Source organism: Moschus berezovskii, chromosome 15 (genome assembly GCF_049115385.1).
Source record: "Moschus berezovskii isolate FMDL1 chromosome 15, NW_MosBer_1.0, whole genome shotgun sequence".
Classification (NCBI taxonomy): domain Eukaryota; kingdom Metazoa; phylum Chordata; class Mammalia; order Artiodactyla; family Moschidae; genus Moschus; species Moschus berezovskii.
In genome coordinates, this window is record NC_142474.1 from 22,679,881 (window position 1) to 22,699,227 (window position 19,347).

General features: G+C 43.1%; 1 protein-coding gene across 4 annotated transcripts in view; it reads right to left on the reverse strand.

The window, feature by feature from the left end:
• Positions 1-18,522, reverse strand: part of TM9SF4 (transmembrane 9 superfamily member 4) — a 55,838-nt gene extending 37,316 nt beyond the window's left edge. The window contains exon 1 of one of the 4 annotated variants that reach the window (XM_055435300.2): positions 18,382-18,516. In XM_055435300.2, the coding sequence (XP_055291275.1) occupies positions 18,382-18,396 (15 nt within the window). In that variant the 5' untranslated portion in view covers positions 18,397-18,516. Of the gene's footprint in view, positions 1-18,381 lie in introns of all 4 variants that reach the window. The other 3 variants (XM_055435321.2, XM_055435315.2, XM_055435323.2) reach the window with 3 other exon arrangements.
• Positions 18,523-19,347: the final 825 nt, after the last annotated feature.

Genomic DNA, 19,347 nt, shown 5'->3' on the forward strand with positions numbered 1-19,347 from the left:
CTCCACCTGCTGGCTTCAAGCTGTTTTTCCATCAGCAACTTTCCCTTTGTCTTTCTAAGCCTCCAGGAGACCCTGAGGTTGGCCCTGTCTTTGGTGAGCAGACTTGCCCGAGCGAGGCTGCCTTCAAGGGCTTTGCTCAGGTTGTTTCCCACACTTGCTCTCACCTTATTCAGGTCCTACCTACACTCAGAGGTCCTGTGTAGGCAATGTTTCTTCCTTCAAGAACTCCTCAGATCTCCACAGGAGGAATTATTCTCTTTTTTCCTTATTTTTTAAGGTTCTTTGTGAATATCTCTATGACAACACTAAAGGCAAGAAATTGGAAACTACCCAATACCCAAATGAACTTTCATATCTATATATGTTCAAAGACGGCTACTTAAGTTATTTGCTGCTGCTGCTAAGCCGCTTCAGTCGTGTCCGACTCTGTGCAACCCCATAGACGGCAGCCCACCAGGCTCCCCTGTCCCTGGGATTCTCCAGGCAAGAACACTGGAGTGGGTTGCCATTTCTTGCTCCAATGTATGAAAGTGAAAAGTGAAAGTGAAGTCGCTCAGTCGTGTCCAGCTTTTAGCGATCCCATGGACTGCAGCTACCAGGCTCCTCCACCCATGGGATTTTCCAGGCAAGAGGACTGGAGTGGGGTGTCATTGCCTTCTTCTAAGTTACTTGACAAATATTTAAATCTGTACTTGTTTAACACACCACTATTAGCACTTTTCATGCTGTATTATGGTTTAAGTATCTGCTCTCTCTCCACCTACATGAATCACTTGTCTGGCTTTCTTGATGTGATTACTCAATAAATCCTTATCAAACAAGCTAATAATAAGCATCAAGCAACCTATGATCTATAAAAACATAAAATCATTCATTCACATAGAGGATGAATACTATGGTTCTTAATCTTAGCTATATCCCCTCGATAACAGATTTTTTTCAAATCCTCAAATTTAAGGAGTTCGTGGTACCTCCCACCCGTCCAAGGACCTACTTTGAGACTCTTTGAGACATCTATTATGTCTATACCCTATCTGTACATCTAAGATAGTGGTTCTCAACCACGATGCACATTAGACTAACCTGGAGAATAAATGAATTAAATTCTGAATCAAAAGGCAGAGTGGCTGAATGGATTAAAAAACAAACCAGGAAAAAAAGAACAAATTAAGTCCAAGTTAGAAGAAGTAAGGAAATAAGATTAGAGTAGAAATAAACTAAAAAGAGAATTTTTTTTAAATAGGGAAAAAATAACAGAACTGTGTTGGGTTTTTGAAAAGCTAACACTGACAAACCCTTAGCAACACTAAGGAGAAAAAACCTCAAAATCAGAAATGAAAGAGGAGACATTACAATAGAAGTCTAAGAAATAACAAGGATAAGGTTCTATGGTGAATGTTTATAGATCAACAAATTGAATAAAACGGAGACTGAATCCGTAATCAAAAATCTCCCAGCAAAGAAAAGTACAGAACTAGATGGCTTTAAAGGTAAATTCTAACAAACACTGAAAGACTTAATACGAATCCTTAAACTCTTCCAAAAATACAAGCGGGAACACTTCCAAAATCATAACGTGAGTAGCGCCCTCATACCAAAAGCAGACAAAGAAAGACACCACAAAAAAACTGACTATAGGCTATAGGTTAGTATCCTGGATGAACACAGATGTAAAAATCCTCAACCACATACCAGCAAATTGGATATAACACCTCACTAAAAGCAGCGTATACCAAGATCAAGTGGGATTTAATCTCACCATATAAGGATGGTTCAGCAAATGTAAGTCAATCAATGTGATAAACTACATTAACAAAATGAGAGGAAAAAAACACAAACCTTTCAACAGACTCAGAAAGAGCATTTAACAAATTTCAACATCCATTCATGATTTAAATTCTCAAAGTGAAAAAAAAAAAAGGTATAACTGACTCTTTGCAACCACATGGAACATAGCCCACCTGGCTCCTCTACCCATGGAATTCTCCAGGCAAGAATACTGGAGTGGGTTGCCATGCCCTCCTCCAGGGGATCTTCCCAACCCAGGGATCGAACCCAGGTCTCCCACAGTGCAAGCGGATTCTTTACTGTCTGAATCACCAAGGAAGCCGATAAAAGGAATTTACCTCAATACAATAAAGGCCACATATGAAAAGCCCACAGTTAACATCATTATTTCTTGCTAATCAAAAATATATGTGTTCTACCTCCTACAGTGCTGGTGGTGGTAGGAATGAAAATTGGTGCACTCACTATGGGAAACAGTATGAAGGTTCCTCAAAAAAACTAAAAATAGTTTCCTTATGATCCAGCAATCCCACTCCTAGATATATATCCAGAAAAAAACTATAATTCACAAAGATCCATTCACCCCTATATTGATAGCAGCACCATCTACAATGGTCAAGACATGGAAAAACAGAAGTGTCTACTGACAGATGAATGGATAAAGAAGATGTGGTATATGCAAACGTACGTACATACACACCCAGACAATGGAATATTACTCAGTCTTAAAAAGGATGAAAGAATGCCATTTGCAGCAACATGGATGGGCCTAGAGATTATCATACTAAGTGAAGTAAGTCAGAAAGAGAAATACAAATACCATATGATATCACTTACAAGTGCAATCTAAAATATGACACAAGTGAACATATCTACAAAACAGAAACAGATTTGCAGAGATAGAGAACAGACTTGTAGTTGCCAATGGGGAAAAGGGAAGAAAGGATTGGGAGTTTCCCACTGTACCACACAGAAAACTATATTCAATAACCTGTGATAAACCATAATGAAAAAGAATATATATGTATAACTGAATCACCCTGCTGTATAGCAGAAATTAATACAACACTGTAAATCAACTATATTTCAATAAAATTTAAATATATATGCGTGTGTGTGTGTGTTCTAAATTTCCCTTCCTAGGAAGCTCAACACCAGACTTGCCTTATCTGATAACTGTCAATTGAGGCCAGGGCAGACGATTATAATCTCTTATGGCTATCAAGCCAATTAAATCTAAGAAGTTACTCCAGTTCTTTTGTAACAGAGTCCTCTAATCTTAGCAGAGAGACACTGCCCATGGGAACTGAAGGGCTCCATGAGACCCCAGGTTGCAGAAGAATGAAAAGCAAATCCTGAAAGACTTCAATATACTTTTATTCCAAAGTCTCAAACCAATGGAGCAAGCACACAGAGAAAAACCAAACAAACAAAAAGACGGAAAATACTCACCTTGGTAGAAAACAACATGAAAAAGTAACAAGAAGTCAGAGAGTCACTGAGCACCTAAAAGTAAGTACAAGGCACTGTGGTACAGCCTCCTGCATGTGCCAAGTCCCCGCTTTGTGCTAAGCACTTTACAAACAAGGACTCACACCATTCTCACAACTACAACTACCTGGGGATTTCTATCACCATTTCCCAGATGACTGCCGGTTAACCTGAGACCCAGAGATTATATAACTTGCTCAAGATCAGAATGTAGAGAAACAGTATGCTCTTTTCAGGAAGGTGAGCTGCATTATAAGACGATGCACATGTAATGATGACAGTGATAACAATGTCAGCTAACATTTGCTGGCCACTGACATGTGCCAGGCACAGTTCTAGGTTCTCTTCATGCAACAACGCAATTAATCTTCACAACAGCCGTATGAGGCAGAGACTCTTACTGTTCTCATTTCAGAGATGAAAGCAGTTTCTCTCCAAGGTCCATGCTCTAACCAGAACAGAAAGCAGTTCACTACACTGAGCACCTACTATTTGCCAGGCACTGTGCCAGCCTCACAGAACGGACCCCCACGAGCCAGTTAGGGGACAGATAAGTCATCAGCCAATTGCAGTGCTAGGTCCCAGTTGCTATGGAGGGCCTAATCTCTTACCCTAGCAGTTAAGAGGCTAAGGAGTACACCAGAGCAGCAACAAGCCCGCTCAGTCTCGGAGGGCTGAGGTGTCAATCTAAGCATTCAAGTCTACTCCAAGGGAAAGGAGAGGGAAGGGGGAAGTGCTCCATAAAGAGTGAAACACGGGGACAAAGGCCGGGGGGCAACCATAAGGAGTTTTTGGCAGGTGAGGTGTAGGTTGGTGCTACTGGAACTTTGATGCGCATACAGATCACCTGGAGGGCTTGTTAAAAGGCAGAGTCTGATTCAGCAGGCCTAGAGGTAGGGGACGGAGAAGGCAATGGCAAGCCACTCCAGTACTCTTGCCTAGAAAATCCCATGGATGGAGGAGCCTGGTAGGCTGCAGTCCATGGGGTTGCTAAGGGTCGGACACGACTGAGCGACTTCACTTTCACTTTTCACTTTCACACATTGGAGAAGGAAATGAGAACCCACTCCAGTGTTCTTGCCTGGAGAATCCCAGGGACAGGGGAGCCTGGTGGGATTCTGTCTATGGGGTCACACAGAGTCGGACACGACTGAAGTGACTTAGCAGCAGCAGAGGTAGGGGAGGAGAGTCTGTATTTCTCACAAGCTCACAGGTGATGACAACACTTCTAGTTCATGGATCATCCTGTGAGTAGAAAGCACGAATAGGTCTGTGCAGATAGGAGGCTGGAAGGCATGTAAGGGATACATCACACAAAAGCCACACTGAGGAGTCTGGGCTCTGCCCTTTGTGCACTGGGGAGACTCAATAACTTTAAGGAGGAAAGGAATATCTGCAGTTGTAAAGATTACTCTGGTAACCAAGTACATGTATGTGTTTGGGGGGAGGGTGTATATGTGTGTGCAGCACACTTCTGCTGCAGAGACACTGTAATGTTCAGCTCTAGATTCGACAACTAACAAGGATAAGTGAAGTCACCTATAAATTCTTGGTTAGATGTGAACAGAAGCTGCAGCCAGGTTGGGGAGCAGAAATGGTAGGCAGTGGTTCTGAAACTTGAGCAGGCAAGGACATCACCAGGAGGGATTATTAAAGCTGATTCCTGGGTCTAACCTCCCAGAATGTCTTCTTTGGTAGTTCTGGAGCAGGGCCTGAGAATCTGCCCTTCTAATAAGTTCCCAGGAGATGCTGGAACTGCTGGTCTTGTCTTGGGATCACACGTTGAGAACCATGGGTGCAGTGGAAAAAGCACAGGCTCTGGGGGTCATACAGATACAAATTCAAGTCCTGACCCATCACTTCCTAGCTGTGTGGCTTTGGGCAAGTCTTTTAAACTCTGAGTCTCAGGTTTCTGATTTGTAAGAAGAAACTAGGAAACCAATACTCAACTCACGGCAGGGTGCTACAGTGATGATGGCAGTGAAGACTAAGCACAGTACACAGTAAGTGTGCTTGACAAGGCAGGGTGGCTTTGCTCTGGGTTGACTGGAAGGCAGGACCAATGAGCACACTGCAAGGAGGAAGATGTATGCTCATTCTAAGGAAACTTCCAGCAAGAAAGTTACCCAGCTAAGGAAAAGGCCCTAACCAGAGCTAAACAGAGAGAAGCAGGTGACAAGGAAGGAGGAGGAAGGTGATATCCCTACCCTAGTGAGGAAAGTGAATCAGAAGGCTTATGACCTCCCAGGAAACTCAGGAAATTCATGATTCCTTTGAAACTATGGGAGTCCATCAACCCAAGCAGCCCAAAGGTAGAACAGAACAAGGTAAAGTTCCAACCCGAGCTGGATTCCTTAAAGACATCTTTTGAAGAACCTGAAAGTGTAGTCGTGTCCAACTGTTTGTGACTCTATGGACTGTAGCCCGCCAGGCTCCTCTGTCCATGGAATTCTCTAGGCAAGAATACTGGAGTGGGTTGTCATTTCCTTCTCCAAGGGATCTTCTCAACCCAGGGATCAAACCTGGGTCTCCTGCATTGTGGGCAGACTCTTTACCATCTGAGCCCCAAGGGAAGCCGCTAGGGGGTCACATAATCCAGGAGGCCAGAGAGGGGAAGTGACACGGTCACACAGCAAGTTATCTGCAGAGTAAAGAAGGTCCAGCTCTATCAAACTTGGCAGAGCTGGGTGATCAGAAGTTTGTCCCCACTGTGGGAGCAATGCTCAGAGATAATTTTAGGTCATGATTAGAGGTATTCAAAGAAGAACTTGATGCCATGGATTAATTGCTTTTTGTCTCCCTTTCAGTTCAGTTCAGTTCAGTCACTCAGTCGTGTCCGACTCTCCGCGACCCCATGAATCACAGCACGCCAGGCCTCCCTGTCCATCACCAACTCCCGGAGTTCACTCAAACTCATGTCCACAGAGTCGGCGATACCATCCAGCCATCTCATTCTCTGTCGTCCCCTTCTCCTCCTGCCCTCAACCTTTCCCAGCATCAGAGTCTTTTCCAGTGAGTCAACTCGTCGCATGAGGTGGCCAAAGTATTGCAGTTTCAGCTTTAGCATCAGTCCTTCCAATGAACACCCAGGATTGATCTCCTTTAGAATGGACTGGTTGGATCTCCTTACTGTACAAGGGACTCTCAAGAGTCTTCTCCAACACCACAGTCTGTCTCCCTTTGCTGCTGCTGCTGCTAAGTCACTTCAGTCGTGTCCGACTCTGTGTGACCCCATAGACGGCAGCCCACCAGGCTCCCCCGTCCCTGGGATTCTCCAGGCAAGAACACTGGAGTGGGCTGCCATTTCCTTCTCCAATGTGTGAAAGTGAAAAGTGAAAGTGAAGTCGCTCAGTCATGTCTGACTCATAGCGACCCCATGGACTGCAGCCTACCAGGATCCTCTGTCCATGGGATTTTCTAGGCAAGAGTACTGGAGTGGCTTGCCATTGCCTTCTCCTTACCCTCTTCTAATTCTTTTCTTCTCCAATACTATGCCTTCCTTGTCCCTCCCCCAATTCAATGCTTTTCTACTAATAACCAAATCACTGTAGTCAGTTTCATATTTATCTTTTACTTCAAGATTATTTTGAAAAGAAAAATAATGAAGGCAGACTAATTTTACTAAATATTAAATACAGAGCTATCCGACCTGTTTGGCACTGAAGAAGACAGGAAAGAAATGTACAAATTGAAACAGGAGAAATAGTAGAAGAAAATATAGATATACTTTAACACAATCTTGATATGAAAAGTTTTCTAAGAAGAAAACAAAATCCAGAAGCTACTGAGAAAGAGAATATACAGAAAGGAAGAAAATGAAAAAAAAATTCATTGTAAAAAAAGAAAAAGACAATTTGAATAAAAATATTTCGCACACACCTGACAAAGGACTAATTTCTTCAATACACCAAGAACTCTTAGAAACCAATAAAGGACAAATAACCCAAAAGAATAAGAATGGGCAGTTAAAGAGAAAAAGGTTCAAATGGTCAGATGTAAGAAGATGCTCACCATCATTCAGAATCTAAAAACTGCAAAGGAAAATGATGACATCTTTTTTACCTATCAGAGTCAAAAAGTTAAAAAAAATCTGAATACACTAGATAAATTTGGGGAGAGCAATTTAGCACAATATACACTTAAGTGGGAGGTAGGATTATTACTGAAAGACTGCCAACATAAATTATTATGTAGAAAATAAAGATGCACATCAATGTATACTATAATCTCATTTGTCTAAATAAATTTTTTAAAAGAATGTACCAAAGCCGAAGATATCACAAGAAAAGGAAACTATAGACAGATATTCCTCAGGAACGCAAATGGAAAAATCCTTAACAAAACATTAACAAACTGAATCTAGCAATACAGAAAAAGGTTTACACATCATGGCGAAGTGGGTTCTAGCCCAGGAATGCAATGTTGGCTTCATATCTGAAAATCAAATAATGCAATACATCATATAAATAAAAAACAAAAACTACACAATCATCACAATTAATGCAGAAAATGCACTTGATGAAGTCCAACACATATTCATGATAAAAACTCTAAACAAACTAGGCATAAAAAAGAACTTCCTCAATCAGATAAATGGTAGCTTTGAAAAACCCACAGCCAACATCATACTTGACGATGAAAGACTGAATGCTTCCTCCTAAGATGAGGAACAAGGCAAGGATGTCCGCTTTTGTCATTTCTAGTCAGCGTTGCTCTATAAATGCAAATCATACACTCGAAGCTAAAAATAGTCATCCAGCTTAAAAAGAAAAAAGTCCTCTTATTTGCAGATCACATATATTCTATCAAGAAAACCCTAAGGAATCCACAAAACTACTACAACTAATAAACAAGTTGGACAAGGTCACAGACTAAAATATCAATATATAAAAATTACTTGTATTTTTACACACTAGCAACAAACAATGGCACCCCACTCCAGGATTCTTGCCTGGAAAGTCCCATGGATAGAGGAGCCTGGTAGGCTGCAGTCCATGGGGTCGCTAGGAGTCGGACACGACTGAGCGACTTCACTTTCACTTTTCACTTTCTTGCATTGGCGAAAGAAATGGCAACCCACTCCAGTGTTCTTGCCTGGAGGATCCCAGGGATGGGGGAGCCTGGTGGGCTGCCATCTATGGGGTCGCACAGAGTCGAACACGACTGAAGTGACTTAGCAGCAGCAGCAACAAACAACCCAGAAATAAAATTAAGAAAACAGTTTCATCTACAGGAGCTTCAAAAAGAATAAAGTATTTAGGAATACGCTTTTAAAAACGACTTGTATCCTGACAATTATAAAACATTGCTAAGAAAAGTGAAAAATATCTAAATAATTGAAGAGACATTCCATACTGAAATGGAAGACTCAGTACTGTTAGGACAGCAATTCTCCCCAAACTAACCTATAGATTCAGTGCAATCCCTATCAAAATCCCAGCAGGCTTTTTCACTGAAACTGACAAGCTGATCCTTAAATTTACCTGGAAACACAAAGGATCCAAAATAACTTTAAAAAAGAACAAAACTAAAGGATTTATACTACTAAATCCTAAGCAATTATAAAGCTACAGTAATTCAGACAGTGTGATAAGGATACGCATAAGAGGCCAATGGAACAAAATTATAAGTCTGGAGATAAATCTTTGCATTTACAGTAAACTGACTTTTAACAAAGTTGCCAAGGAAATTCAACAGGGAAAGGGCAGTCTTCTCAACAAATAGTACTTGCACAATTTGGTAGCCATGTCTAAAGGGAACCTGACATCATGTACAAAAATTAACAAAATGGATCATAGACCTAGACAGAAAAGCTAGCAAAAAAACATTTTTATGTACATAAAACATCTACTTTTTTAAAAGCAGATTTTTTTAAGTAGTTTTTTTTAAAAAGTAGATGTTTTATGTACATAAAAATGTTCTGGAGAAATATTCAAAAAAAAAATCAGAGTACACCTGATGAATGGATAGGGGATAGCTGAGTGACTTTCTTTTCATTTGTAACGTTTATGCTTTTTTCCATGTATATGGATAACCTATATTCAAAATAAATACACTGACATTTTAGGAAGGGGAAGGTTTCCTCTGACAGCATTTGGGCAAGTTCCCCTGAAGATGGGCAGAAAATGGGAGCTATAAGGTAAGAATGATGCCGCGGAGATTCTGGAGCCAGGCGTGTGATCTGAACCAGACCAGATCAGTCATTCTTAATCTTGGGAAAGTGTTGCAAATCCCTCCGAGAATCTTAAAAAGTTACAGAAGCTGCTCCCAGGAAAAAACACTACTCCAAAATGCAGAATATGACGTATGAGTCCAAGGAGATCAAAAACCTAGAAGTTCACAGGCCCTTCATTAAAGAACTCTGTACTGGATTCCATTTCAACTTTTTGTGATTATTTGCCTTAATTACCTTTGTAGCCCTTGACCGCCTGATAGAGAATATTTGACGTGTATTTCATTTCTGTAAGGAAATTAGGAAGAAGCAAAGTACCTGCTTCTTGCTAAATCCCTTTATATCTTCCTTTAATTTTTAACTGATCACCAGAAACTCTCACATGAGACTGTCTGAAAAGTCAGTTAAGTATTCAGCAAACATCTGTTGCATGTTCAGACCCATGAACAGAGTGGGAGTCCTAGGAGAGGTGAACCAGTCCATTCAATGTTATTTGCTTTATTTGGTTTCCAAGTCACAACACTGCAGAGGCAGGATGTCAAAGAACAAGGTGATAGTAATCTAGAAGCCCTTGTATTGTAATCTAACACTCCATCTCTGGCAAAGATAAGGGTGATTAGTGAAGTCGCTCAGTCGTGTCCGATTCTTTGCGACCCCATGGACTGTAGCCTACCAGGCTTCTCCGTCCATGGGATTTTCCAGGCAAGAACACTGGAGTGGGTTGCCATTTCCTTCTCCAGGAGATCTTCCCGACAAAGGGATTGAACCCGGGTCTCCTGCTTTACAGGTAGACGCTTTACCGTCTGAGCCACCAGGGAAGTCGTGATTAGCGAGGGTGATTAGGAAAGTTATAAAGCTTAAGAGACCTAAGAATCAAGGTCTTGCCCTCCCTATCTATTTTATTTTTGGGGTTTGGGCACACAGAAAAACTTCTCCCAAACAACAGCCAAATGAAGAACTATTAGGACCCAAAAGTACCCTTCACCCCCCGTAACTTTGCACCACCCAGTTTGAAAGGTATGAGCAATTAACTTCTTCCAAAGAAAATAGGAAGTTTCCCCTGAGAACTGAACATTTTTCATTCACTCATATTCTCTGTGGCCAGAAGTTAACCTTTTGTTTCTGGAGCCCTCTGCCTTGCTGTCTTCTTTCCCATAAACAGCATCTGAGTATGCTGCTGCTGCTGCTAAGTCGCGTCAGTTGTGTCTGACTCTGTGCGACCCCACAGATGGCAGCCCACCAGCCTCCTCTGTCCCTGGGATTCTCCAGGCAAGAACACTGGAGTGGGCTGCCATTTCCTTCTTCAATGCATGAAAGTGAAAAGTGAAAGTGAAGTCGCCCAGTCGTGTCCGACTCTTAGCGACCCCATGGACTGTAGCCTACCAGGCTTCTCCGTCCATGGTATTTCCCAGGCAAGAGTACTGGAGTGCATCTGAGTATAGAGTGTGGCCAATCTGAACAGCCTTCCAGATTCCTATTCCATGCCTTTCCTGCTGCAAAAGCTGCACCTTCCATAAGAGTAAGTTAGATTCTTCTTTTTTCCTTTCCAAAGATATAATCATCATTTCAAGATCATTCAGTAACTGCTCCCCAGATTTGCAGGGGTGGGGGAGAAGAAAGAAAAAGACTTTGGGGCACAGTTTGCCAACAGCTAACTGAAATCAATTACCTAATCAGTTAAAGCTCCCTAAGAATTCAACCATACTTGAACGAAAGCTAATGACAGCCAAAGACCACTTACCAAGCAGCCTCCATGGAGCTAAAGACCTCAGGAAGAAAAATAAATAAACCCAGAACCAAAATTAGCCACAGGAGACTGAAAATGTAGTCTTTATTTCAGAGCCCATAGACACTGAGTAACTACTGGGCTGCTGCTGCTGTTGCTGTGTCGCTTCAGTCATGTCTGACTGTGCAACCCCATAGACGGCAGACCACCAGGCTCCCCTGTCCCTGGGATTCTCCAGGCGAGAACACTGGAGTGGGTTGCCATTTCCTTCTCCAATGCATGAAAGTGAAAAGTGAAAGTGAAGTCACTCAGTCAAGTCGGACTCTTAGCGACCCCATGGAAGGCAGCCTACCAGGCTCCTCCATCCATGGGATTTTCCAAGCAAGAGTACTGGAATGGGTTGCCACTGCCTTCTCCTTCAGGAATAAAATGGAGTTAATACTAGTAGCTCATACATTGTTTGAAGAGTGGAGAAAAGATGGCGATCCAGTGGTTAAACTTGGCACTTTCAGGGCAGGGGTCCCGTTCAGTCTGTGGTCAGGGAACTAAGATCCCACAAGCCATGCAGCACAGCCAAAGAAATAAAAATAATTTATTGGGCAGAGACACACACAAAAGACTCAAAACTGTTCTTTGGGGGTAGGGAACAACCAACTGTGTGAAAGTCCAGGCGAAACTAATAACTACCCTCACCAAGCAGATGACATCCAGACCTAGACCTTGAAGCCAGAAAGTGCAGAAATAAAACATTAAAAATGCACGGAACTTCCCTCCCACCTTGGGTATTTATTAAATACTCTGTTAGCCCAAGCAATAGGCTTAGATAGTTCATCTCCTAAAGATGTCAAACCCTGGAGTAGGAAAGTTACGGCATGTTCATCTCACGTTTCATTTAATCATCACAATTCTTTGAGAGTGTCATCCTCATTTTAAAAATAAGAAAACTGAACCAGACAAAAAAGTTCTGAAGATGGATGGTGCTGATGGCTGCACAATAATGTGAATGTATTTAATGCCACTATACACACAATGCCTCTGTACATGCAATGCCAGTGTACATGCAATGCCAGTGTACACGCAATGCCACTGTGCATGCAAAGCCAGTGGACACATAAAATACTTTAAATGATACATTTTATGTCTATTTTCAGTTCAGTTCAGTTGCTCAGTCGTGTCCGACTCTTTGCGACCCCATGAATCACAGCACGCCAGGCCTCCCTGTCCATCACCAACTCCTGGAGTTCACTCAAACTCATGTCCATTGAGTCGGTGATGCCATCCAGCCATCTCATTCTCTGTCGTCCCCGTCTCCTCCCGCCCCCAATCCCTCCCAGCATCAGAGTCTTTTCCAGTGAGTCAACTCTTCGCATGAGGTGGCCAAAGTATTGGAGTTTCAGCTTCAGTATCAGTCTTTCCAATGAACACCCAGGACTGATCTCCTTTAGAATGGACTGGTTGGACCTCCTTGCAGTCCAAGGGACTCTCAAGAGTCTTCTCCAGCACCACAGTTCAAACGCATCAATTCTTTGGCAATAAAAAAATGTTTTAAGTAACAGATTTAAAGCAGCAAATAGTTGGCCAGAAGTCATAAAATCAGTGTCAGATTCTAGCCCGTGAGCTTAGACTCAGTCTTAGTTTGTTCATTTGTGAAATGGGTTTTTGTAAAGATTGGGTGGAACAACGGATGGACGTACGGTTTATCAACTGACATATATCTTGTGAACAGAAATTTTCCCCTCAAAGTTAGGTAACCTAGGGGATTACCACAAATCTTAAATATTGCTTTTGAATCCTCATGTCAAAATAGGAAGATTTTTATAGAGAGACCACCTCATTCAGGAGTTGCTAATTCAACCCCCTAGAAGGGCCATGCAAATTACCTACTGGGTGACGCTGCTAAGGAATAAGCCAAGAGGTATGGAAGACTGGGTCCTACACGGGGAATGTTCTTTATGGGAAATTTGGGCCCAAATTTTCAAAAAATGAACATTCAGAACTTTTGTAATGTGAAATCTCCCAGTTATTAAATATTGGCAACTAACTGGAAAAAAATGTAAAGTCCTGTGCCTGCCAACCTCTCTCTTCATTGTCCCCCCAACCCCAATCAAAGCCATGTGAAGATGTGCTCCATTAACTGTCACTTCATAGCGTGGATCTGCTTCATTAGAAACTGAGGCCAAAGATACTAAGTGACTGGCCAAGGCATCCAGACTCCCTTCTAAACTGGCTTATGAGTTCAGCTCCAATTTGTGATTTGATTTTGTTTTTTAAGAACGGCCAGTAGCATTTAGTATACCCTCTGAACACAAAACCTTCAGATTTCAAACCCTGGGAGGTCTGTCAGTTTTAATGCTTGGGGATAGGTGAGAAGTCATGGTACAGAGCAGAGAAGGAAGCAATGAAGAGGAATGGGACAGAACAGAGAAGTCCCAGCATCCGAAACCATGTCCCACTGGGGAACTATCAGTGTCAGCAAATGGTTCAAGGATCAAAGCAGCTCTGGGGCGGTAGGTGGCTCCTACCATTCGCCTATGGCCAGATGGCCCTGTTCATCCTTGGTCCTTCCCACCTTCCTGCCAGTGCCCAGAGATCAAAACTCAACCTTCAACATTCTGTGACCTGTTTCTTTTTCACTGAGATCAAAGGGAAACTTTTGTCCAAGTTGTAAAAGAGAAACCAAGAGGCAACTTAATGCCGCTTCTGCCTTCCTTGGACTTCCTGGGGGGATTAAGGGCACTCCTTTAAAGGGATTTCTCAGAGAAACACATCTGTACCAAGGACTGGTGTTGGCGCCTTGGCTTCTAAGGACACAGCGGCTCCTGCAGAACCCATGTGCCAGGTGGAGCAAGTGGAGAGAACAGACAATACAACCAACAGACAGCAGCCTGGAAAGACCACAAGGACTAAGACCACAGAAAAAAAAAAAAAATCTGATTTTATAGGCGTACTAGCAAAAATCATCTTGAATGCAAGTATCCTAAGCCACAAAATTTTCAACCTCAAGTTGAAATCTTCAATTTCACTGAAGATTTTACAAATTTCATTGAAGAATTTAGAAATCCTCAAGTCTAAATCTTCATTTCACATATGACCTGTGCTGAAACAGATGAATAACACCAAAGTAATTTGCTCCAGGCCACCTGATAGATCAGTGGCAGTGCTGGGACTAAGCCCCAGCTGCTTCTTCCTCAATGACCCACTGGCCATTCACAGGTGAGGCCCCGGGGAGACAGCAACTTGCCACACACAGGACTGCTGGCAGAGTCCAGGCCTCCTGCCTTCCGTCCCAGGCCTCTATCAGCCAGACTCCATCACAAAACACGATTCCGGTGCTTCTGACTGGCCTGGGGACAGGGGGACAGGGGTGAGGGGGGACAGTGGGAGGAAGGAACTGGCTAACACGGCTTTCGTTTGATCAAAGGAACCTAGGGGTCATTCAGACCATTCCCCTGCCTCTGGACTGGATCAAACTCAACTTCAGAACAGTGAGAACTGACCCAGCAATTCTACTCCAAGGTATACACCCAAGAAAACTGAGAACCGATGTTTACCCAAGAGCTTGCACACAAAATGTTCACAGCAACATTATTCATAACAGCCCAAAAGTAGAAACAATCCCAAAATCCATGAAGAGATGAAAAGGTAAACCAAATGAGGTCTATCCACACAATGGAATATTATTTGACCATAAAAAGGAATGAAACATTGACACATGCTAACTCTGAAAATATTATGCCTTGTCTAAAAAAAAAAGTCAGATAACAAAACACCACATATTATTTGATCCCACTTATATGAAATGTCCGGAACAGAAAAATCTATACAGACAGAAAGTATATTAATGGGTGCCAGGGACTGGAGGGAAGGGGGAATGGGAAGTGGCTGCTAATGGATTTTTTTTAATGGGGTGATGAAAATATTCTGGAGGTAGACAGTGGTGAAGGTTGCACAACTCTGTGAATATACTAAAAATCACTGAACTGTAAACTTTAAAAGGGTGAATTTTATGTTATATGAATTATAATTCAATAAAAAGGAAAAAGCATAAAACCCCAAACAGCATGAACAATGTGTGAGAGAAATACACAGAGTTTTATTTTCCAAACAGAGGTTTCTAGACTCCTGAGATGTCTACAAATGTCGTCAATGGACACTTCCCAAGTTTCACCAAAACAATATTCCTCAAAACATATTCCATATGCTCAACAGTTCTATAAATGATGAGATATGGGCCTGCTCCTCACCTCAGACCCAGCTAGAGCAACTTGGTATCGTGTAACTTTATAGTCATCTAAATCCAGGGCAGGAGGAACGCAGGAATACTACAGAGAACTTCAGTTTACATCAGCCATCTACTCTTATGCTGGGGATGTTCAGGGAACACCCACTGTGCTAACACAGATCTGGGAGGTGGCAGCTGACCCCTGGGGAAGAAGAACCAGTCACTAAAGAAAGGGAGGGAGGTAAAAAACCCATAAATATCACTTGAAACTTGCACCCACAACCCTAACTTTCAAAATAAAAGAATAAAACAAAAGCCAGCATGTTCCCACGGTCACTGAATCTATTAGCTAGGTTCCTCTTTGGTTGTATGACTTGCCTCAGAAACCCAGACACCCCAAAGCAGACCCACACACTTCCATCCCAGCAGTTGTGAAACAACCTGTTGTACGAGGGTGCAGGGACTGTTCTGACTTCCGTATAATAAAAGGCTTCACACAGACCAAGCTCAAGTTTATCTGCCCACCCAGCCCATCACACGTAGTATCCCCTGGTAATAAATGTGCTTCCGTGACTTTTCACTATTGCATCAAACATGAAGCTGCTCATGTGCCCTCTTTAAAGTGGCCTCTGTGGGTCCCTGTATACATTACACCCTCAATTTCTGGAAATCAGTTTATAGTATTCATCATGAAAGCAGAGGATGATACTCCCAGGTGACACAACAAACACAAAATCACTTTGCTGTCCACTGTGCTTAGAATAAAATCCAAATGCCTTTCCATGGTTTCTCTGCAGGCTGAGAACAAGCCGGCTCCCTTAATGTAACATTCTGAAAAGTGTGGGAAGGGCAAGCACTGTAACAGAACAGTCTTTCAAAATGCAATCCACAGATTACAAACTGCAGACTACAACCCACAAGTACAGGCAAGCTTCTAGAAACACAGCTCTTCCTGCCTCTCTCTGATTCCATCCTGTATTATTCTTTGTCCCCCCCCACCCCCGACTCCTCACCATGTTTCAGCCCCTCCAGCCTTCTGTGTTCCTCAAACATACTCTTTCCCACCTTGGTCCTTTATACTTGCCATCTCCTTTGCCTGGAACACTCTGCATTACTGGTTCCTTCTTGTCAATCAGGTCTCAACTCACGTCACTTTCTCTGAGAAGCATCTCTGACCACGTAATCCAAAGCATCTGCACCACCCTGTGACCCCCCCAATTACTACTACGTCACCTTGCCCTCTTCACACTTAACACTATCTGACATGATCTTGTTCATGTATTTTACCTACTGTCTTCTCAGGCTAGAAAAACTCCACAAGCACAGGGACCTTGACCCTCTAACTCACCAGTATATCCCTAGGTCTTGGCACACAGTAGGCACTCAAATATTTGTTGATTAAATAAATGTGTACCAGAAATACGTTAACTTATTACCTCTTAAAACCTCAGAACAGAGCAAGAATTTCCCAGTGCAATGCTATAAATGCCACTTTACTGAACTCCTTCCCTATGGCAAAAAAGGGTGTGACTTTTCCTGTTAAGTTCTTATGTCATGCTTGTTCTGAAAGTGGTCCAGAAAAAAAAAAATTGGTTTCAACATACCACTTTTGGAATTTTTTTTGTGGTCTGAGACCACAGATATCAGGCAAGGCTGTGAAGTCTTTTACCTGACCTCTGAGGTTCTAAATAAGGAATCCCTTATTAAACAAAAAGGATAATTTATCAGTTGGTTAATAGGAGGAGGGGAATTTGTTATCAGCCAGTAAGCTATCCTTGCTCGAAAAAATCAATACCAAAGAATTTAAACAAGAATCTTCCTTTACTAAAGTCAAATGTCTTTTGTGTGCACTCCCAGGATGAAATTATCTGCTGAGGAAGCAACATATAGGAACAGTACAAAATCACTCTGGCCTAAGTGATTTCAATTTTGGTTCTGGTCTCTTGACAAGCAGAATGTGAAGCGACCTTCTGGAAGAAGAAAGGGCCAGTTTTTCACAGATCTACTTCCAGCGTTCTATACCAGAAGCCAGCAAGTTCTGACCCACTTTCCAGGTACAGCTTATCCACATACCCTTATCCACACAAACGCTTCATCCTAAAGAGCTGTGTGGCCCCGTAGGGGCAAGTGAAGGGGAGGGGGCCAGTCGGCACTGGCATTGTGCTTTTCACAACAGACCACCTCCATCATAATCACCAGAGTGCTTATAAAAGTGTAGATTCCTAGGCATCTCCTAGGCCAAAAGAATCAGAATCTTTGGAAACTGCATTTTAAACAAGCTTCCCCCCCACACACCCCAAGTCTTATGCACAGGAAAGTCTGACAACCAGTGGGATAAAAGATCCCTAGGAGAGACGCAGGGAATTGGAATTGAAAGAAAACGAGATATGATTAGAGAATTATCTGGGGATTGACAATGGGGGCTGGGGGTAAGGGTAAAGGCATGCTTCCGGGTATCGGCAGTAAAGGCAGGTGCGCAGTGGGGACAACTGAAGGTAGAAGTGAGGACAGGGCTCTAGAAAGGATACGACACAGGGTTCGGACTGGGAGAGGTGAGGACGCATCCGCGGACTGGTCAAGATAGTGGGGAGGCGGAGAAAGCAGGGTACAGACGTGAGAGGGAGGAGCAAAACTGGGAGTAACGGGGGCTCTTTGAAGGGGTGAGGATTGCAAAGTGAAAATTGGGAAATGGGGGTCACAGGAGGCAAAGACCAAGGCTGGAATAGGAACCGGCTAGGTGGTAGCTGAGACCTTTCCTCTGACCCAGAGCCTCCCCCAAAACTTCGGGCCTTGACAAGCTTGAATGCGGGGCAAAGGCCGGGGACGGGGAGTTTGGGGGAGACAAGCCCAATCAGGGATGTCCCTCAGGCCTGAGCTAGGGGTCCCTGAAGAGGATCGGGCCAGGCATGGGACGCCAGGAAGTCCTGGGATCCCCCAGAGCGGGCCGCTCCATCTCCGGCTCCCGGAGTCTCCTTCACTCACCATCGCCGCCGCCATCTTGGATCCACGTGTCGCCGTAATGACGTCAGCGGAAGTAGTGTTTCCTTGGTTACGGAGTTTACCTCCGCGAGGTGCTGCCCTGTTTCAGTCGCTCTTGTGGTCGAGGTGAGTGGAGGCGTAAAGAAGACTTAGCTCCTGATCGGTAGCCTGGTCTGGGCAGTTAGGTCGCTGATTAAGTGAAAAGACAGGGTGGTGTAACTACGGAAGCCATGTTAACTCCTGGCAGACCCCTGCTCCTTCCCCGGCTGACACTGCATTGTGGGTAATAGCGGTGTGCGTAAAGGTGCTTGTTCTGTGGGCTCCATCTTTACTATTGGCAGGAAGATCCGTTGCCAGGGTTACCTGAGCCCCTTGATTTGGTTGAGTGGGATCCGTACCAGGGCTCCATTAACAGAATGATTTGTAATTAATACACTTAATTATTTGCTTGGCTATCCAGTATTCTCTCCAATTGACTCTAATCCCTATGTGGGTACGATCCTTTTTTTTTTTTTTAACCTTGCTTTGCCTCACTCTCATCTGTGAAATGGGGAGGAGAGTATTTTAACACCTTTTATAGGTTTATGATGAGAATCCAATTAACTAATGTTACATAATATTATTAAATAAATGTCATTATACGCTTATGTCTACTCCTTCAGTCGTATGGTAGGTGCCCAATACACTACTTACTAAATGGAGGAAGAAAACGCAGCGTCTTTAGCTGGGGGCGGGGAGCAGCTTTGAATGTGGACTTCACCTTGTGCTGGTTGCCTAAGAGTATGACTCGAGGCAAGTCACTCCACCTTCCTAAGCCTCAGTTTCCAATAGCTAGAAAAGGGGACTCAAGAAGTTGTGGTGCTAAAATTGGGAAAGATCTGAAAGTTCAGTTGGTCCATGTATCACTGTAAAGTGGGTACAGTACCAGTGCTATCTGCAACTGTTAGGAAAAGTTGTGAAAGATTAATA